The following is a 22,965-nucleotide window of genomic DNA, read 5'->3' on the forward strand; positions in this document are numbered from 1 at the left end:
CGATATCATAAAAACATTAACAAAAATTAAAAAATATGCTCAAGGGGGGGGGGGGGGCGGCTGCCCCCTTCGCCCCCACTTGGCCACGTGCCTGACACAGGCTACACGGAAGTTTATTTTTACCGTCTTCATTCGCAAGGAGATTCATACTCGGGGTATTCTGGCAATCTAGCATATACTAGTTAATACAAAGTAGTTTGTACTCGCTCATAATATAACATTGTACTCGTAATTGTGACCCATAGGCCTACCAAGTGAATTTTCTACTTGCATTCACACCCATAGTGCTGTAGTCGTGCTATATATAATACGTCTGGTTCAAAAAGTACTTTATTTGCTGGTATAACCTCCTCTATACATCCGAGTTTTGTTTTTAAAATGGCTTATTTCTGACAAATTCAGTAAATTATAATTGTTATGATGATCACTGGACTTGTATACAGCGCTGGCGTGACGTCAACTCCAACTGGTTAAAGTGGTTATGTTGCAAAATCACGCCATGTAATCCCGGAATCCCACGCATGACGTCATCAACGTATATGTGACGTCATGCATGAGATCACTGGGCTTACGTGGCGTGCCGTGGAATTCCAACTTTTTTGGCACGGTGACCCGTAGTTTCACCTCCCAGTGGCGGATACAGTGGCCTGGGTGCAACATGTTTTGCATTATTAAGGCTGCTTAGGTGAAAATGATGTCTATTTTGCAACTTTTGAGTAGTTTATCTCTAAGAGTTTTCCACTCCCCCCCCCCACGCCCAGTCGAAATGTCTCTTTCCGTTCGAAGTTTGTTGGCGATCCTACATTTGGGGGAGGGGTGGGGTGGGGGAGTTGATTGCGACTTCCTATTAGGATACCAGGCATGTATTGAACATAAATGTGTAGGCCTATTATATTTACATGTTTACAGATATATCGCAAAACGACATTCTGTAAATGCTAGTAACGTGAGAATCATTAACGTGAAAAAGTATATTGTCACGGGCGGCGGAATAACTGAGAACTGAATCTGGTGGGGGGGGGGGGGAGGGGGTTATTACCGTCGAAGGGCAGTGGAATATGTGATCAGTTACCTCAACACTTTCCGTGGATCAACTGCGAATCCGTAAAGGAAATTCATGTGTCTTACTGTTTTGCAACAAGATGAGAACCTTTAATAATCGTTTAATTTAATTTTCAGCAAAGAACAAACTCTTTAAATAACCAAAGAACACTTTATCGTTACACTTTATCGTTATATATATATATATATATATATAGATATATATATATATATATATATATATATATAGATATTTATATATATATATATATATATATATATATATATATATATATATATATATATATATATATATATATATATATATATATATGATCGGACTATATACGCATGATCGGACTATATAGGCCTCCCCCAAACAACAAAAATAAATTAACTTTTGCAATGTTCATCGATGATTTTTCATCTCTACTTCAATTTTTATCCTCTTCCACAACCCCCTTAATTATCATGGGGGATTTCAATATTCATATTGATGTTCCATCAGATCAAAACTTTGCTTCTTTTGATGACTTACTCCAAGCTTTTGATTTCCAGCAACATGTCTCTGGTCCAACCCACAGAAATGGACATACACTTGATCTTATCATTTCACATAAAGACGCGGATCTTGTTTAATGTACGTGTGTGCATGATGAACATTTATGTACTTCTGACCACTCAGTTGTAAGTTGCCTCATTAATTTGGACCGACCACCTCCTGTCAGGAAATTCACTCAAAGGCGCAACCTAAAGAACATTGATTTTGACCAATTTCGTTGTGACATTGGATCTTCATCTTTACTGCTAAATCCGCAAAGTTCTCTTGACTCTCCTGTGGACCAATATTACTCAGTTCTTAGGACAATTATAGATAAACATGCACCTGTCACAAGAAAGGCTGTAATTATGCGCCCAAGGGCAAAATGGTACAGCAGAGACATCCGATTAGCAAAACGTGAGAAACGTAAATGTGAAAGAAAATATAAACACTCCGGTCTCATTGTCCACAAACAGCTGTACATGACTCAATGTAAACATTACAAAGATTTGCTAATCTCCGCAAAGTCCTGTTATTTTCTACAACAGATTACCTCCGCAGACCATAAGGATATGTTTCGTATTGTAAATAAGCTAACTTCACCGGAAGTGGATAATACCCTCCCAAAATATGATGTCGCTGAGAATCTTGCCAATCGATTTGTTGATTTCTTTCAACAAAAAGTAAATTCTCTCCAACATGCTTATCCTGACTATGGGACTGGTAATACTCCGATGGAACAATGTAAATCAAAGTCAGTTTTTACTGCTTTCAAAGAAGTGAGTGAACAAGATGTTTTAGAAGTTATTAACTCGTCACCAGCTACCTCTTGTTTTCTGGATCCTTTGCCAACATATGTCTTCAAGGAGTGTATTTCAGACTTACTACCAGTCATCACGAAAATTGTTAATCTTTCTTTAACTTCAGGTCAGTTACCATGCTCACTGAAGCAAGCGGTGATAATTCCTCATATTAAAAAACCCAAGCTTGATGCTAATAATCTTGCAAATTACAGACCTATATCAAACCTCCCTTATCTATCCAAGCTAATCGAACGTATTGTTTGTAAACAGTTTCAAGATTATCTTTCAAACAATGATCTCTATGCGAAAATGCAATCTGCATATCGAGCAAATTACAGCACAGAAACTGCTCAACTTTATGTGCAGAATAGCCTTCTCTGTGCCCTTGATGAGCGTAAAGATGCTTTACTAGTCCTGTTGGATTTCTCATCCGCCTTCGACACAATTAATCACCAAACACTTTTAACACGTTTGCATGAAAGATATGGTGTTGATGGCATTCCATTGTATTGGATGAAATCATACTTAGCAAACCGTACCCAATGTGTTATTGTGGATCAAAATCTGTCAAGGAATGTACGCTTGCAACTGGAGTCCCACAAGGCTCAGTTCTGGGGCCGTTACTTTACACCTTGTATGTAGCTCCATTGCATGATTTAATCATTTCAGCTAATATGCAAACTGTTATTTATGCTGATGACATTCAGTTATTCACATCTTTCCATCCTGATCATTGTTCCGATGCTATTCAAAAAATCCAAAACTGTATTGCAGATGTAAAATCATGGGCTATATCAAACAATCTTTTTATCAATGACTCAAAGACTGAAATCCTCCATGCTACCTCGCAATTTAAATCCACAACAATCAAATCTATTTCAGTCAAAATTGATCAGACTACCATCACTCCGTCCACGCACGTCAAAAGTCTAGGAGTTGTACTGGATCCCCATCTAAGCATGAAACAACAGGTCAATGCTGTTTGCAAATCATCATACAATGCCGTACGGAAGATCAGCCAGATACGGAAGTTTTTAACCAAAGATATCACTACAAAACTTGTATGTTCCTTGATAATGCCCAGGCTTGACTACTGTAACTCCCTTTTATTTGGCCTTCCTGACTCTACACTGAAAAAACTTCAAACTGTTCAGAATTCTGCTGCCCGGTTAATATCATGTTCATCGCGTCATGATCACATGTCTCCAGTGCTTCAATCTCTCCATTGGCTTCCAGTAAAACATCGGTCAATTTATAAGCTCCTCCTCTTAACGTACAAATCACAACACTCCCTTGCCCCTGGTTACATTACAAATTTAATTCCTCAGTATCATCCTCAACGCCAACTTCGCTCGTCTACAAAGTGTCTTCTTGCCACCAGCCATACCCCAAACACAAAGTTTTATGGAGAAAGAGCCTTCATCTCTGCTGCACCTCATCTCTGGAATAATCTACCATCTTCAATTCGCAATGCACCATCGGTTGACTGTTTTAAGCGTCTCTTAAAAACACATTTATTCCAAAATTTACAGTGATTTGTCTTGCATATTTGTGTACTTGTTTTAAGCGCTTTGAGGCCTTTGCATAAAGCGCTCTATAAATATTTGCTTATTATTATTATTATTATATATATAGAAAATCCACGTTTTCTCCAAAAGAAAATATTTGTAGACAAAAGCAGAGAAATAAGATATGACTCATAATTAAAAAAAATAAAGAGAAGTGTTTTAGAAATAAATTGGAAGTTTCTCTCCCCTGGGACCTTAGTCAGCAATACTTGACTGTGGAATCAAACGTACAAAATGTAACATAATGGAAGTATGACGCTTATAGATAAGTACGAAGGGCACTGATGGAATTAATACCAAATAAACCATGCACTCTACAGGCAGCGGACAATGGAGTAAAGAATACATAGATCTAAAATACGTTTGGAAAAAGTGAGGCTACGAATATATATCTATATCTAAAATCCAAACATTTACCTCGGCTCCTTTATTGCATGTGCAAGTGAACATAGTACTGTATAGGGCAGGTTAACCTCGTTACCTCGATAACGCCGTGGCTAGAGCGTAACTCGGGGTTAGCTTGCACGGTAATGTAAGGTTACATTAGGTTAGGCTTTTAAAATCTAAAAGAGCGTCCTCTATTTGTAAAGCGCTGAGATCTAACTAGCACAGTCATGGTAGTATATCATGCGTGCTTTCACGTTGAACAACACGTCCAGATGGCTACAATAACTTAATGAAATCTGTCTGTACTCCACAGCTACCCTTCCCCTCCTCATAGGCGTAGGAGGGGGGGGGGGGGCTGGGGGAGGGGGCTGGGGGGCTGCAGCACCCCAACCAAATATTTTTGTGAAAATTCGGGCAACATGCTGATAATTTTTCGGGTACCTACTGAAGAAAAGTAATTGCAATGTGTTTTTCAATGGTTAAACTTATATTCTTATTATTATCATAATTATTTTAACGACTTCCTAAAAAATTATAACCAATATGGAAGGGTAATAACACGGCAAATGATTGTATGTCCTAATTGGCATGCGATGTAATAACCGATGCACGCCTATATGATATGTTCCTTAACATGTTCAACGCACGTTTTTAGTTTTTGGTTATATTTTTCGGGCAAGCCGTTATAGCCCCCTCCCCCCCCAAATTAAATTGGGCTCCCTACGATTATGCCCCTCCACATGCCTTAACATGTCACACGTTGTTTTTTATTGAAACACTTATATTTCTGCATCACAATCAATAACTAGGTAGATGACCCCTTTGAAAAAATTGCATAAAAAGGTCGGGAATCTATGTGAATTTAAATGTCATTCATCCCGTCCCATCACATTCTCATTCACATCCATATCCCCTGCCCTCACTCTTCTCATGTCACTCGTATGATTAATATGCAATAACAGACGAATTTATTTTGCATTGCGGTCATCACTTGCAAAAATAAACCTTATATTCCAATATGCACTTCGGATCTTTCAAAAAGGTTTTCTACAGTGGCTGGCGAGTGACGTAAGGTTTTCCGGGGGTTTCCCGAATATAAACCGCCACGCGCGACTCAAGAGATCAACTAGACTTTAACTCACTCAGTCGAAGTAGTCAGTCAATCGTAAGTGTGCAGCAGCATGCAGTATTCTTGCAGTACTACTACAAGTACTGCGATAATGTCATTATGACCAAACATCGAGAACATGAACCGCTAGGCGAATTTACTTTTCCAAACGGACGGCTTATTTTCAACGAAATGTTACGCTTTTCGTAAATTCTTCGGATGTTTACTATTTGGAATGTTCTTTCAATCAACCACTGGATACCATGTTGATTCCTAACACTTTTATGATTTATATTCTCTTTCTTATTCTGCCATGTCGGTCATCCGAGATCGTGGTTGGTAAGTTATTAATACTAGGCCTACTGGATTTTTAATCGGCTACAAGTACAAGTCTCAGCCTGTTTAATTAATATAAAAGCCATGTTTTTAATTCGTAATTGAACTGTTTGGTTTATGACATTGAAGGAAGAAAATGCACGACGTCTCTGGATAGAGAGATCACAGTAAGACGGTCTTCTCATAATTGAAATGGATGAAGATCAGAACACGATCAATAAGGTTATTCGCCGTCACAGTGGTTGAACCTAACGTTAAGTCTTATTGTATCGTTAGGCTGTACGTAGCATATATTTTCCTAGTTATTGTTGACTTTAGCGTAGTATAGACTAGAGTATACATAATGGCTAAACTTATATGGGTAGGCCTAAAGAGAAAATTGGGCTGAGTAAAGGCAATCGTCATATGAGCACCAGCGTTAAAGAAATACTGTATAGGCCTAGTCAGAAATTACCCACTTAAGTTATATTTATACTTGCCCAAACAGATATTGGGCCAAGTTACTACCCAATGACAAAGTAACATTGAAATCAAGCTACTTAATGATGGCAGGGTATGTATTCATTCTGTGATGCACCACTGATGAACCTGCGCAAATTACACTTCGACAGCTGGCAAAACAAGAGGGAAAAAAAGCAGGATTTATAAGGTTCTGTACTTTGTCTCATATAGATTATTATAATTCCTGTATACAAAAACTGCTATGCAAATCCTTGCACTTGTGTAGCAATTTGACCCTTTTGCTTAGCATTTCATGATGCGATCACAAGATAAACAGATCTCGTCTCTGCACAATTTAGGTCAACCTGATCTCTGACCTATATTGACCTTTGACCTTGTCCTTAGCAACCACATAGGTACTCAAAATTTGTATCATTATTCTCTATTTGTTGTGGTTTAATGACATTTTCCAATAAACTGACAAACTGGTAATGGCTAAAAAAGGCAATTTTTTTTTTGGGGGGGGAGGGGGGTTATTTTACCTATGAAATTACCAATCACACAGGCACAAGTTTTTTATAGTTAGGCACCTACATGGTTTTCCCCCCTACATGTTGACAAGCAGAAAATGGTTAAACCAATTTTCAGGTTTCTTTACCTTTGACGAGCATTTATTCAAATCAGGCTCACACATTCCCTGGAATTACTAATATTTCCCAGTGGGGTGGGATAAGTACCAGAAAATGGTGGGAATTACCATGACATTTTAGGAATTATTACTAGAATGTTTTATAATCTCATGTAACACCCTGGGTCAGACCCAGGGTTCTCGAAAAGGGGCCGGGGTTGTGTAATTGCTCTGAGAGACAGACTTGTCATGATTACCATCTAAGTGGAGTGCCACCAACGGTTGGCATTTAGGGTAGCAAGAAAACTTTTGCCAAAGAGGCCTCCCATTTTGCTGGAAATGGTACTTCCCAGGCCTTATTAGTTGCATTTGAACATTCTTTATTAAGAGATCCCATGTTTTAGAAATTTACACTTCCAAAAGTAAAAGTTAAATTAGAAAAATCCTATTCCTTAAAACCACTTTTGTTGGGGAAGAGTAGGACTTTACATTATATTGGATATTTTAAACATGTATGTAGGTTATTGAAGGTAATCATACTTTGATAAATAATTCATGTGAAATGGATAGAAATCCATGACAGATGGTATTGGCTGGGCCCAAATTTGTGTTTATTACAACTAGCAGAGGTACTTGCAGGTATATGACGCTTGTGATATTTAACTGTGATATTTGAGTTTGAGTATATTTCCACAACAATTAAAGAGGAGTTGTACAGAGTCGAGATAAAACAAGGTGGTGGAGAAGGACTGAAAAAGTATTAGCTTGTACGAGCAGTCCCCCTTAAACAAGTTAAACAGTACAGATAAACACAATACAACAATAGAGGAAAAGAACAAAGAAAAAACAACAAAGGTAATTAACAACTTACGCACAATAATTATTTCAAAACAAATAAAAAATAAAAAGGATAAAACAACTAACAAGCAATGATGATCTACAAAAAACAAAGATAATTAACAACTTGCAAGCAATTATGATTTAGAAGGTGATCCTTTAACCTTTTTTTTAAAGGAGAAGATACCATTTGTAGCTTTAATATTGTTATCTAGTTTATTCCAAAGTTAAACGCCACTGTTTATAAAAAATGGATGGGTAGTATCATTGCAAGAAAGATTTGTGCAGAAATTGTGAGATTTCCTTGTGTTATAAGGATGGAATTTGTTGTTATAAGTTAATTTTCAACTACTGACAATGTTGTGAACTTCTATTTAGAGCAACTGCTGACACCATACTGTTTTAAGCAACTGCTGACACCATTGTTAAACTACTGTTCTAAGCAACTGCTGACACCATTGTTAAACTAATGTTCTAAACAACTGCTGACACCATTATAAAGCTACTTTTTTAAGCAACTGTTGACACCATTGTTAAACTACTGTTTTAAGCAACTACTGACACCATTGTGAAACTACAGTTTTGAGCAACTGTTGACACCATTGTTAAACTACTGTTTTAAGCAACTACTGACACCATTGTGAAACTACTGATTTAAGCTCTGTAAGAAACTGTCTTGTCACACCTGTAGCAATCATAAGACCAAATTCTTTTGAAAGCACCACTATATTCTTTTGCTTCTATTTATCAGACAGTATTTCTAACCCCAGCCTTGTAATTTCCTGATTCAAATGACTGCAAACATGTTTAAAATAATGAACTGGTGACACCAATTGTGGAATTAACTGTTTCAAGTTTTGAGGGGAAAAGGAGGCCCTTGTTTGTGCTTATAGTTGTCATGAGACCAAACAAAATTTCTTTAAAAATGCACCAAATTTTAAACACATCTCCTCTCTTTTTATTCTCAGGTACTTTGACATCCGGGACCTTCACCCGCAGAGTCGGGGAAAGTTTCATCGCCCAGTGTTTCATTAACGTAACTGAGGGAGCTCTTCAAGTTATTCAGTTAGACGATGCATGGCAGTTAGGTGTGAAAATGATAGACTGTCAAAAAAATAAGAATGCCTCGCATAAAATTATAGCCAAACACCATTTATCGAATTGTGTTAATATTCCCACGGAGAATGTCACATGCCAAATCAGGTCGGGCACAACCGATGATAGACACTATGTGTTAGCCGTTTCCATACCAGGCTCGCAGCTTTCGAGAGCCAAAAACTACAGTTTTTCATGCTACGAGATTAACAGAAATGTAAGGAACGGCTGCCCGCGCGATGACTTTCGAGTCGTGGTCACAGACAGAATGCCATCGCCAGCAGCATGGACTGCCAAAGGTATGGCATAACGTAAATCAGAATTTTTAAAAGGGTTTCAGGGGGTTCATTCGTCGGACCCATAATTTCTCCATCAAATCACATGTGCTTTTATATTGCTGCATGTTATGTTTCCCTTTGGTGAAATGAGTGGATGTTATTCTTTTTAAGGCATGATAAAAAATGAAGAAAAACGAAAGAAAAAAAGAAAAGAAAAAAAAAAGCCAGAATATACAAGAATGTGCCAATTTTAAATGCTTATCCTATTTGATCCTCCCTGCAATTTCCTATTTATCCTATTTTTGTCCAATTGTGTACAGCCCTATGTATGCCCAATGTACACCTCTCGCTCTAACACCATATAAAGTATAGCTGGAAAAATGTATTTACCTTCGCACAATCGCAAAGTTTGATCCTGTCGCTTATCGATTCAAAGTTGAAGGGTGTGGTGGATTCTACAATCCCTCAGAAGATGCCTAATTGCTTTAAAAACAAACAAAGACTGAAACATTCCGTTATGAATAATTACATATACTGTAAACAAGAATTGATCGAATCAATAAGTGTCCTCATTTTGTAGATCTGCTTGAGTGACTCGGGTGCTGCTGTCAATCTACTTTCAGTCTACTGTCTACAGTCTACAGTACTATCTACTTTTGTGCATAGTTTAGGTTCTTCCAAAAGAAGTGTATAGGGAAGTTTACAAATTACTGGGGCTTAATGTTAATTGTCACATGACTATCAACTGCTATACCTCCAAATCTGCTAGAAATTCAAAAAATGGTCACACTTGATCATTTTTGTGTATTGAAAAAAAAAATGTGATCTTTTGTTATTAAAAAATAGTGTCTTTTGTTGAAAATTCAAATAGCAAAGTGCCTTGTTTTTACTGCTTGTTTTTTTTTTTTTTTTTTTGGAATAAAACTTTTAAAAGCATTTCTTTTGTTGACTATAACATGTTCATGATTGTTTTATATGCATTTGATACTAACAGTACTAACGTCCTTTATTTCTCACACGGCCAGCTCCGTCGTCCATCAATTCTGCAGTAACAGTAACAGAAAGAGTTACCCCAGAAATTATCCAAGGTAATAATTTCAATAGGTTTTTCAAAATAATCAATCCATGTACTGTTGCACAATATTTACTAAGTTATTTAGCTCTATATTTCAAAGAGATTTTAGTAGAAGAATAAAAAACAATCCTTGTTTTTTTTCACCTTTTTGGATTACCAAACTATTATACTGTTTTTGTTAACATGCGAATTCAGGGCAAATTTCTTAAACAGTTGTCTCATCAGAGTGTTAACTATGGCTTTCACATTGAACATTAATTTCATTAAGATCGGCGTCCCATGGGGATCGCCTGGTAAAGCCCATCAAGCAAATACAACACACATTAGTAGATCGAAGAGACAACAAAAGTGAGTCCAATTACCGTTTAAGTTTTAAACACACGACCAAATTACTGTTCAGAGGACCAAAAACAGCTCTGGATCATGGAGGTCGCGGGGGGGGGGGGGGGGCAACTAGATGTTTACATCAAGTCCACATTACATGTAACTGAATACCCCTAATGGGTAAATTTGGTATGCACCATCCATCACTTTTCCATCCCGAGATAACTTGAATGAAACCAAAAACAGTGGTAGGCCTGGTACAGTATCACTAGCCCCAAAAACTTGGTGCTCTATCCACCAAACCTAAACAGCTCTCTCTACATTGTTCATTCTTTATATTTATTATGCTGCAATTGTTCGGACAACCCAAAAATTTGCTGTTCAGACAACAACCAATACGTGTAAGGCCTGGAAGGGAAGAATCCTTAAAAATGTGCACGGCAATTGAGGTTACACGATCGATCGATCGACTGTTTTTAACCTATTTCAGATCTGACTTGCCGTGTATTGTTTCCCGTGTGACTAATCCCCTTTGTTTGAAATCGCCTTTTGAATGGTCTATGTTCTTTGTCAATAGTAATTGTTATGTTTAAGAGGGGACACAGACACAAACAGTGCAGACAAACAAAATTTTTGCTTCATTTGGGAGAAAAATCATAGGTTTTTAAAAGTTGGGTGTGGGAACAGTAAATCTGTGATGTGATTAGTTCTACTAGGATCTGGGCACCTTGTCCTTTTCACTCTTGCTTTTCTTATAATATTTTAGGGGGATGGGGATAGGGGAGGGGGGGTAGAATGTTATCAGTGTTGACAATACAAACCAATGGTATCACTATAGGTTATATGTTAAGCGATCCAATATTTGAGGTTCAGACTTTTGCAAAGCCATCTCCATCACAGAACATATAATCATTGTCATAAAATATGCAGAAACACAAGACCAATTGAAGCCCCACGTGCAGCTTAATGATGGCATATTTAGACTCCTTTCAGTGTGAAGAAACTATTAAATCTATGGTGAAATCTCCCAAATCATCAAAAACAGCTTATTTCTGAGCTGTTTGGGGGAAGTTGTTTGTGACAGTCGATATCTTAATCACATTTAGGCCAAATATTGATGTTTTGTCTTTGTGTGTCTCCTTGAATCCCATTCAAACCCAATGCAAACCGTTCCGATGTAATTGATCCACTAGCGGGCTGGTTTTGTTGTTATTTTGTTGTTTTTGTTTCTCTAGCAAAATAATGAAGTGAAAACTAAATAAATTAAGTTTTGAAACACAATAAATGAGGTACTCATAAAACAAAAGTAAAAAAATGAAAATAAAACTCCATACTGTATGGGGAAATTTGATCATGACGAAACCTGTTCCATATCTTTCTGTGCTACTGTAGATCATTCAACGTCAGGTACTACTACTATTATTACAAGTACTCCTGCAGGCAGTACGGAAGTTGACCAAATAGATACCGAAAATCAGGTGGTAGGCCCTAAAAGTTCCATTGGTGAGTATTATGGTGATGTGACTGTGACGACGGAAAGAAGGCCCAAACATTCAACTGCGTCCTATCCCTTTCAAAAATGCCCTTTTGTCAGTCTGGTTTAGCGGGGGATTATTGTCTTTAAACCCCAAAAAATTACTTTGGTTTATTCTGCCATTTGTATTTTAAAGCAGTGTTTTTCAAGAATTGAAATAATTTTTGGTATGATGGAGTTAAGATCTTAAATGGATTGTCTTGCAGAGGAATTTTCTTCTTTTTCTTAATAATGAAAGTAGAACATATGTATAGACTTAGCATCCAGGTGGAATTTGTATCCAATTTTTACCTTGCATCCTTGAGATAGCTGACTTATTCTATAATTGCCACAGTTTGTTCCATATAAAGTGAACTTGAAGCAAAACAGTTGTGATTTTTCTGCTGATATGTTTATTTGAAAAAAAAGGTTCATGTTCAAAGGTTGGGAAGCATTAACTTATGTTTACATTATGTTTACACTACTGTCATCGAGTTATCAATCACTATCCCCAAGTCTACCACTCCCCTATTCCCCTAAGAATGCAGAGTTGGAACCCTGTCTAATCCTAATAAGAAGAACAAACATAATGGAAAACAGCATCATGCTCTCCTTTGTTTCTTGTTACACAATGTCAACTTCAAATATTGGAAATGATAAATACATACTGAATGCAAATTTCACCAGGATGTTATTAGCGTATGTTCCGCTTTCGTCGGCCAAAAATAACTTTTCCTCTCCTGGGCTATCTCTAAGAAAGAACATGGTTTCAAATGTCAGAGGTGACTATATATACTTTTACGAGTCTTATGAGGACTAGGACGTGTGATGTCCTGTTGTGAAGAATTGTTCAAAGTCCCAGTCAAGTAAATTGCCAATCATATTCTGCAAAGTAGTCACTGTGTCTGTATGATTTCCTGCTCGGCTGTTTCAAGTTCAAAAACAGAATGATTTTCAAAACTGTTTGAAGCAAAAAACATGAATCCCCCATTTTCAGTTCTTTTTATAGAACAACGAATTCAACTCGAGTGATGCCCATTTTTTTTCCTGAGAATTTGTTTTTCATTTCAGACCATTTTTAATTTGTAGTCAAAAGAGTTGCCTTCTCTCCCACTACTAATGCTCCATATTCTGGGAAACATATATCTACATTTATTTCTGATGACAGGTATTAAAGTTAATAATCTTGCTTTAAAATTGAGCTAGCTACAGTAAAGTTGTTTTTGTGGAGGTTAAATGTTGAGGAATATAGCTTTTAAATGGGAATTATTGGAGCGCTTTTCAGTACCTCTTTTTTAATCTCCAAACGCATCTGTTCTATAATCCTTGTTTAACGATTGAAAGCAACCTTTTATTAAATGCATAATTCATGCATTATTCATACAGCATGCAAATTTTTGTAAGAACGCATACTAAACAACCAATGCCTGACCCGATTTCCTCCTTTATGTTTTCCTGCTAATTTTTGTTGTTTGTTTTTTTTTGTTTTTCGTGTGCAATGTGTAATTTAATCATGAATAAGATTATGCTTTCTATCCTCATGAACAACTTATTAGTGATGTTTTTGTTTAAATAATTTCAATTATAATGAGGGGAAAATGAAATAAGTTTATTAGTTGCTACTAGTACAAGCCTTAATGGACTAACATTATTGGACCTTTTTTCTTGAATCTTTTTTCTTGAATCTGTTGCATGCAACCATGATATGTTAGGTTTTATCACTAGATTATTATGATTTTTTTAAATCAAAACTTTTCAATCCAATGTGGTATAGAAAAAAAGAGAAAATTCTTATGCTCATGGAAAATATGCCAAGTTGTCTTCATACTATACTTGCAGAGTAAAAACTGGACACTAGTTTTGCAAGTGCACTAGCGGTTCATATTGGGGCAAGAAATTGTCGAGCTGAATACTTTCGCAGCCATTGGGGAAGACTTACAAACTTCCATTACACTTGATTTCTACTTTTTAGGTAATAGCGCTGTCAGTATTGTTTTCCATCCATCTAAACTCTCCCAGCTGATCTGTTTTCTGCTCTTGGTGGAGCTGTTGACCAGAAGGTGAAGGAGGAGGAAGGTCAGCTGGTATCAGCTTGGAGATTGAAAAGGTAAGTTTTTAATATTTAAAATTAGATCTATCACTTACAAAATCTAGCATATAGTGAGGGCATTGTGGTCTAGTGGTTAAGGCAGTGGACTTGTGATCTAAGGATTACAGGTTCGAGCCCTGGCCAGATCATTGCGTTGTGTCCTTGGGCAAGGCGCTTTATCTCCATTGCCTCTCTTCACCCAGGTGTATAAATGGGGACCTGCGAGGTAACTTGTAAATATAGTTGCGTGCGCCAGTTTGTGGCTGCACCCTATGGGAAGTCCCCCGGGGGACACGTGGTTGTGGTGCACTGTGGTGCCCCAGGAGAGATTGTTTGAATTGTGCACACTTTGGTGTGTGGGTGTGACAAGTTACCAATGACCAGGGGTTAAGTTGTAAAGTCGTGTGAGGAGGCATCAGCCTCATACAAGACTGTAAACCTTCAACTTTATATGTTATATACCAATATACTAATATACCAAACAATTAAGGGAGGGGGACAAAGGTCATGCATTTGTACTATTTTGTTAAAGGGTGTGAAGACTCGCGCAAATAGAAACGTCTAATGCCGTTTTCCTGGTTGATGTCACCATATATATATATATATATATATATCAGGGTTCTGCCCAGGGTGGATTGAGTGCCGGCAGGACTATCTAAGCGGAGCGCCACCATCGGTTGGCGCGGGAGCGTACATGAAAATTTTGGGTTTTGGAAACCCCCCAGATGGCCGGAAACGGCCCTTCCCGAGTATTCTGAGCCACATGTAGACAGCTTTGAAATGAGATCTCATGTCTGGAATTTTTCATAATTAATGAAAAAAGTTAGGACAAATATCTGGAGCACCAGAATACAGACCAGCCGGTGGTGCCTATTAAATAAATCATTCAGGCTGAGATGATAATTTTAGATGGACAGTGAGTGAGAGTCCACTCCCAAATAAAGACAAATCATAATGAATTGTGTACTCTCTCTCATTTATTCAACATCGGGCCTATGGAATCGGTCCATTGAAAGGATATCCCATAATTACAGCAGTGACTGCCGACTCTGACCACTCAGCGGACGCAGTGTGTGAGTCTTCGATTCTGTCCATACCATACACGCATAGCACGATATCAAGGCCCCTTGCTATGGCCATCTTTATGAAAGTTACCCTTGTAATCACATGTTTTAGGCCACTTGGCATGAATAACTCAATGCTAAATATTGTTTCCATGTTCTTGTAGAAAACGTAGACTCCGCAAAATACAATTAGTTGTGATTTTGTAGATATAAATGAAACTATCAAAAGTACGATCGGGAGTTGGAAACGGGAAACAGTCATTGGTCTGGAATGCGGAACTCTGGTAATTTTACTAAGTATGACACTGTAATGTGTTGGATATTTTGAACAGTTATGAACTGGATTTCCCCTTGTCTCAAACAGATTGTTTCTGTACGTTCGACCCTCCGGCTATGGAGCTGTTTTTTGGAGTTCCTATTGAAAATAAGTGCCGGTCGGAAAAGTCACTCAGGCAGATTGTGGCGGTCGGTAATTCAGCGTGCTGGTCGGGCCGACCGGCGCCGACCGGCAGCGGCAGAACCCTGATATATATAATGACCAATTCCTTGGGGTACCAAATGCATGAACGGTTTTAATACTTGAAGGAAGTCTAAAACACCAGGATCCCTTTATTTTCACCATATAATGTGTGATTCACACTTCACGGTCTGAGTATTTGTAAGATACATCCAGAAGTGTATGTGCAATACATTACAGTTGGCCACTGATAAAGAAACCATAGACTTAACACAATAGATACAGTACTGCAGTACAATCCTTTATCCCTTATTTAATATTGCTTTGCGGTACGTCCAAAAAAAGTGAAAGTTATAAACACCTCTACAATGTTCAAGTTCATTCTACTATTTAACTCATGTGACGATGTTGTTCTAATGACTTCATTCTTGGATAAGTTTGTTATCTCAGTTTCTCTATCAGTCAGGTTATAGAAACATTTTATGGCAGCAAATCGCAATTACCGTGACAGCAGTCTTTTCAGTCATACATAATTTGCATATAATGGTATTCGTAAAATACATAGTTTTCATACAGCTTCAGTTTCGTATTAGCTTTAGAATAATGTTTTCCACCAACGTAGCTGTCTCTGTTTGAAATAGTTTAAGTTTGCCGATGTCTGTCTACAATGACGAACCATGCAAGTACATATATTAGTAATAAATAATAATAATAATAATAATGAGGAAAAAACCGTATGTATAGACTGGTGTCTTAAATTAATGTACCCTGAACGAGCCTAGGGATTTATTTTGGGCTGGCATACAAACTTACAGGCTCACTAAGTATCTTGTCTCAGGGGATATGAATCACACGACAAGTGTAACACTCGAATGCATTGAAACACTGCAAAGAGTTTCGAATGGATGATTGAAGTCCTACGAGTCTAATTAGCAGCTTGCATAAGGAAGAATTTTACATGTCATATATTCGTCATTTCATATCTTCTGAGCTAGTACTCTTTGGTAGACATCAGGTCTTGACAATTTTTATTAAAACTCGCCAACTGGCGACCGAGTCTAAACTTTACTCGGCAAAATGTTAAATTTACTCGCCATTTTTTCTTGCAAAGTGTTTGTGTGATATAAGCCTAGGTAGTATGACCTAACTTAGGATATCGCGGTTTAGTGTTACTGTTAGTTGTTTACAGCAAAAACGATCTATTTAAATTGTGCTTCGTCAAAAGTGTTTAAAACTTGATATTCATGCGTTACCCCTGTTTGAGTTGTCGTTACGCATATATTTAAGTTTGTAGTTTTCCAGTTTGGAGGGCAAATCAGGAGCATTACAAGCATTTTACCATTAAAGAACTTTCTACTTCGAGTTTGGTACATTTTTTTATAGTCTGTGTGATGGTCAACGGTGTCCAGTATTTTTGGGTTTGTATACTTCATAATTACATTTTGAATATAATGATGCGACAAAGTAGACCATTTTAAATATGTCAATATTATATTTGAATATAATTTTTAATATTGGTTTTGGCATTAGAATCTTACAACATGAAAAAGTAGCCTGGATGACAAAACATTTTAAGGCGACAATTACGTAGAAAAAAGAAAAAGAGTTTCCTCTCCCGCTAGTTGTACCACTATCTCGATGTTTTTCTTTTTCTAAATAAAACCTCAGTTTTAAGGTCACTCAAATTGTTTTTGTCATTGCAACACCGTTATTACACCATGAAATGGATTACAGTTGGTACAGTAGTCATATAGTCATAGTACACAGTGTTCTCTGTGATCTTTGCCTGTAAAGTTCTTCAAAAGCAAATACCTTACGTACAAAGTACAAAAAAAAACTTGCATAAGCAAAACTATAAAGTAAATGCACAACGAAATATCCTGCCAGTTGAACATCAATGTTTTCTCTTCTAAATTATGCCTTAGTTTAAGGTTTAATACTCGAATTGTTTTTGTCATTGCAACACCATTATAACACCATGAAATGGATCACAGTTGGAGGCCTGTCAGTTGAACCTCAACGTTTTTTCTCCTTAATTATACCTTAGTTTTAGGTCACTTTAATTGTTTTTATCATTATAACACCATTAGTACACCATGAAATGGATCACAGTTGGACGCCTGTCAGTTGAACCTCAACGTTTTCTCTCCTTAATTATACCGTAGTTTTAGGTCACTTTAATTGTTTTCATCATTATAACACCATTATAACACTATGAAATGTATCACAGTTGGACGCCTGTCAGTTAAACCTCAACGTTTTCTCTTCTTAATTATACCTTAGTTTTAGGTCACTTTAATTGTTTTCATCATTATAACACCATTATAACACCATGAAATGTATCACAGTTGGACGCCTGTCAGTTGAACCTCAACGTTTTCTCTTCTTAATTATACCTTAGTTTTAGGTCACTTTAATTGTTTTCATCATTATAACACCATTATTACACCATGAAATGTATCACAGTTAGTACAGTAGTCGTATAGCCAGTATAGTCATTCTTCTAGGTCATCTTTGCTTTTAATGTTCTTCAAAAGCAAATACCTCAATAAAAAATCTTATCTCAAAGAAGAAAGAAAGTACAGAAGTAAAGAAAAAAAAACTTGCATAGCAAAACTTTATTAAAGTAACTGAACAGCAACAAAATCCAGCCAAAATGTGCTTGGCATTTTTCAAATTTATCAATAATTAAATAGATAGAAAAACACCAATATTCAAATTATGTGCACTTAAGAGTTTATATCTCTCCCTGCTCCTCCTCCCCCCCCAATATTTCCCCTTCCCACAGTGACCTGCGAGAATGTATATGTGAAGCATTACTGTTCATATCATGCTTTGTGTTACATACCATCTAACACTTCAAGACAAACTGAGCCAAAAGCCTGGTAACAACCGGATTGTTAATCGGTAGTCAAAAACCAAGTTCATCGAAAATGTTGGCTTTTTAAAGAAATGAATATTGCATGATCATGACCTGAAATGTAGTCATTATATTGCGACATCCCAAACTATTGTACCTACCAACCGAAGCTGAAATTACAATTACATTTCCTTTTGAAAATGTTTTCTCGATGTATATTGTCTCCTATAACCGGTATCCTGTAAAGTTCCTGATCAGGTAATTATTTTTCGGAGTCAAACTAGAGATGCATCCTGTTTTATATGTGTAGTATACTGTTTCTACGCTGGCGGTACAACAAGGTCACGTTCTGCCTGTACAGAAGGATGCGCACACATGGCAGGCAAACATATCCAATTATCTCGAAAACACATATCCGTACGACAGTCGTTCGCATATCGCGATGAAAACATGCAAGTGTTCGATGTATCATTCTGAACTATTTAAAGGCATTGAAGACTCCCCCCAAACTGTGTGCCGCGCTCTGAAAAAGTTAACTTTCCGTTGCTTGCAAGTGAAGTTTTCTGCTTGTCGCTACAAAATGCAGACAGTAAATGAAACGTGATACCTTGTTATCTTTAGCTGGACCTGAGATGTCCATCGCTGTATTGTTTATACACTGTGCTGTGGGTATTAACCGCAGCTGTATGTACTGATTGTACACTAGTGTCTAATTACCGACGGTAGCAAGCTGTGTGCGTATTTTCTGGGATCGATGGTGGTGTCTAACACCTCATTCGAAACTAGGTCAGATTACTGGCATTAGACTTTTCTTCTTTTTTCTTCACACCCTTTAACTATTCAATTATTTCATCGTTTAGTAGCTCGAATATATATATGTAAACTGTATCATCCGATTAACACAGCTGGAAAACGCTGACTTACATAGCAATTGACAGTGTCTTGTTAATTGCAGAATAATGATTGCTTAATATCAGCAGTAAATTCGAGCATAAAATTAGTATGTTTTTTAAAGAATATGACTGATGGGTTGGGTCTTGCATATATGAGCACAGGTGGGCAGAGTGCTACTGTACTACACCCTTTGCCAAACGTATTGCGACCTGCGAGATCCGGTTCTGGTAATCCTATTGATAGGCCGGCCCGCTGAAACCTGCAACATCGTAGAAAGATAAAAACAACACTCGGAATGACCGAAAACGTAAAACATACAAGCTTTAAGAATTTCTGCATAAGTCCTTCCGCCTACTCGTGATAGGATATTTCAACTTCAACAGATGAGATGAACTTTATTTGCTCCCCGCATAACATTGCCGATAATATTTCCTCTTTCGTCGATGGGAGTTGGAACATCCTAGCATGTTGACATACTTAATGCCCATGAACCCCTGGTTTATTATCAGTATTTCAAGCTTGAACCGTAACGTCTAAATTCATATCCTTTTAATTATGTCTGCTGACTAATGGGGCTCCCCACGCAGCCATGATGCCCAAATTTATCGGTCATATCGGTCCTAAACCTAGTTTTTCGAGACTTGACGAGGCACGGTCTGACCGCAGATCATATCTGTACTGTGAATTGATCACTGAGTGTTTATTTATATAGGCAGTTAATTTTGGCAGAATTTTTTTTTCCATTAGAAAATAGGTCATGCCAGCCCTCTAAGAGAAACATCGGACCGTTCTAAAGACAACAAGTAGTCTAGCTACGCACCCAATTGCAGATATCGATAATCGTACGTTTAGTGGGAACTTTGATCAATTCTCATAATATGTTGGTAATTCATGTAGGAACGATACTGGCACACCATTCAATCGTTGTCTTCTTATAGCTGATATATTTGGAAAACTGATTACAATCACGGAGCGAATCAGTTGATTGCAAATGGTCGATGACTTTACTTTACTGGGGGGGGGGGGGGGACAATTTATGGTAGGAGATATGATAGATTCTACCTTGTTTGTTGGACATTACCCCATGGCAGGCCACTTTGAAATGATATTCTGAACCTAATATTTCAAGATAATTAACCCTTTCAAAGTAATATACATGTATGTGTTAAGTATGTGGTATAATGTTGTAAAAAATTTATATGGCAGTGTTTATACTGTTATCACGTTGCTGTTTCCTCAATTGTGTCTTAGTCAAACAGAAGCTTTGTAGTGGTGAAGAAACTTCACAGAGTCATAAAGGTTATTCTGAGTATTGCACTCAAGTTATAAAGGCAATCTGTTCCCTTGGGAGTTTAAATCCATTACTAGGTTCCCACTTCAGAAATTTCACAATAGCTAGGCCATGTTTACTTTTATGTTGAAAGAATAAAATTCTATGAAGGAAAAAAGGAGAGGTATTAAACATTAAGGTCATGAACCATTCTATTTTTTACAAAGTAGGAAACAAAAAGTCTAAGTAAATTAAGCTAAACATTAGAATTTAGCAACGCAATCCTCCTCAATTTATAGCAAAGACATTTTCAAAAAGGGAAAAATGACATCCACAGGGAATTTTTCCTAACTTTTGGATATTTTTGTGATACCTTAGACTGAATTCAGTTTTTTCCTTTAATAATTAAAGCAGAAGTTGAATTCTTATAAACACTCAATTAAAAAAAAAAAAAAACTCCCAAGGACAACTTATCATGGGTATATCTCTTTCCACGGAATTAATTTGATATATTACATTCTGCCAAATTTGTTTTTAATTTAAAACAATTGATGATACCATAGCTCCCCTTTAATGATTTTTCTTTTGCTATATAGACAGTATATAGAGTTTCTTTTTTGTGGCCTACCACAGTACATGTGTACTGTATGTACTACCCTTGAAGTGTTCTAAATTCAAAGTTCAAAGTGTCTGTGTTTCATCCACTTAAACTAATACTCATGTCGGGTGATTCAAGCTACTGACACCTGCTTTAGTTTACCAATTGAAAGATAAGCAGCATTTCCAAGATACAGTAAATCTGATACACCAGTCAATGCAAACATTAGGATATATATATATATTTTTTTCAATTCATGTGGACTGAATTGAACCCATCCAATATGAAGTTGATAGAGGTCACCAAAGCGTCAAAGTCTGAAAACCTTGTAAAACATGATGCTTAACTCCAAAATTAAAGTTACAATTAAACCTGTGAATTCTACAATGCTAAGATTTTCTTTTGGTGAACACAACTGCAGGTCAAATTCAGTACAATTTAGTCTAACTGTGAATGGGTTCTATTGATCTACCACAATACATAGTCTTCCAGGAAATGAAATTTGCTTGAAGGAGTTGATAGTCTTGCTTTAAACACACTCAAGTAAGCCCTTATCGGTGTTCACCCTCTGAGCTTCAGGGGATCAACTGGTTTAATCTCAAATGGTTCAAAACTTGGCTTAAAGGGTGTGAAGACTCAAAAAGATAATCTGACCTAGTTTCGAATGAGGTGCAACAGAAGTGTTAGACACCACCATCGATCCAAGAAAATACACACAGCTTGCTACCGCCGGTAATAAGACACTAGTGTACAATCAGTACATACAGCTGCGGTCAATACCCACAGCACAGTGTATAAACGATACAGCGATGGACATCTCAGGTCCAGTTAAAGATAACAAGGTATCACGTTCCATTACTGTCTGCATTTTGTAGCGACACGAACAAAACGTCACTTGCAAGCAACGGAAAGTTAACTTTTTCAGATGGCCGCACGCGGTTTGGGGAGAGTCTTCAGTGCCTTTAAGGGATCAATAGGTTATCTCAAATGGTCTCAAAATGGGCCATTTGCTTTGTGATTGATACTAAGAAGACTTTGCCATTGGCAGTAAGTTGTGAAAATATTTCACAGTGCCAGAAACAATGTCATGTAAAGCTCTCATTCATTAATAACATGATTGGTGGCAGAACTGATTTATGCTATCTCAACTCAAGTTGGTAAAAAAAAATGTCATTCCACATAGAAAGACTGTTTTCTATGGACGTAGTAAAACATTTTGGAATAAAAATTCCATACTGTAAAAAAATCCTTACCAGTGGATTAAATGGTTAATGCCTTCAAGGGATGAGCTACATGTAAGAGTTGGAAATCTCTGATCTTATCTGGTTCTTATTTAATTCTTGGACAAATGTAGCTCACTTGCTCTAGATTAGTCAATAGTTATTTTGGAATTTGGAACAAATTGTATGGCAAGGAATCACAAAGCCAACTGGCTTTTGGTTAATATTTTTTTTTATTCCTTTGCCAAAGGCAGAAGGAATCTATGCAATGATAATGGTCTTTTCTCTAGTGTCCTCTTCCTGACACGTCCTAAATACTATAAGTTCCCACTTAAAGTTTCAGGGCCCACCACAAAAGGACAATAAAATATGCTAAGCTTCCCCTAAAGCTGTCTTTTGGCGCCTGTCTGAGATTTTGTGATAATCGTTTTCTGATGTTTATTAGTCGCAGGAAAGGCGCTCTAAACTATATAAAAGAGTCTTCACTTTCCGGTCCGATAATTCGCCATGGGATTTAGTCAAGAAACTTTGTAGGTTT

General features: G+C 37.1%; 1 protein-coding gene across 2 annotated transcripts in view; it reads left to right on the plus strand.

The window, feature by feature from the left end:
* The first annotated feature begins 5,475 nt into the window (after positions 1 to 5,475).
* The window catches only part of LOC139975518 (uncharacterized), a 34,783-nt gene continuing 17,293 nt past the window's right edge, over positions 5,476 to 22,965 (plus strand). The window contains exons 1-6 of one of the 2 annotated variants that reach the window (XM_071983506.1): positions 5,476 to 5,787; positions 8,659 to 9,084; positions 10,089 to 10,151; positions 11,855 to 11,965; positions 13,948 to 14,082; positions 15,493 to 17,264. In XM_071983506.1, the coding sequence (XP_071839607.1) occupies positions 5,712 to 5,787; positions 8,659 to 9,084; positions 10,089 to 10,151; positions 11,855 to 11,965; positions 13,948 to 14,039 (768 nt within the window). In that variant the 5' untranslated portion in view covers positions 5,476 to 5,711 and the 3' untranslated portion in view covers positions 14,040 to 14,082; positions 15,493 to 17,264. Of the gene's footprint in view, positions 5,788 to 8,658; positions 9,085 to 10,088; positions 10,152 to 11,854; positions 11,966 to 13,947; positions 14,083 to 15,492; positions 17,265 to 22,965 lie in introns of those variants that run through there. The other variant, XM_071983505.1, reaches the window with a different exon arrangement.

This window comes from Apostichopus japonicus, chromosome 11, assembly GCF_037975245.1.
Source record: "Apostichopus japonicus isolate 1M-3 chromosome 11, ASM3797524v1, whole genome shotgun sequence".
Classification (NCBI taxonomy): Eukaryota; Metazoa; Echinodermata; class Holothuroidea; order Aspidochirotida; family Stichopodidae; genus Apostichopus; species Apostichopus japonicus.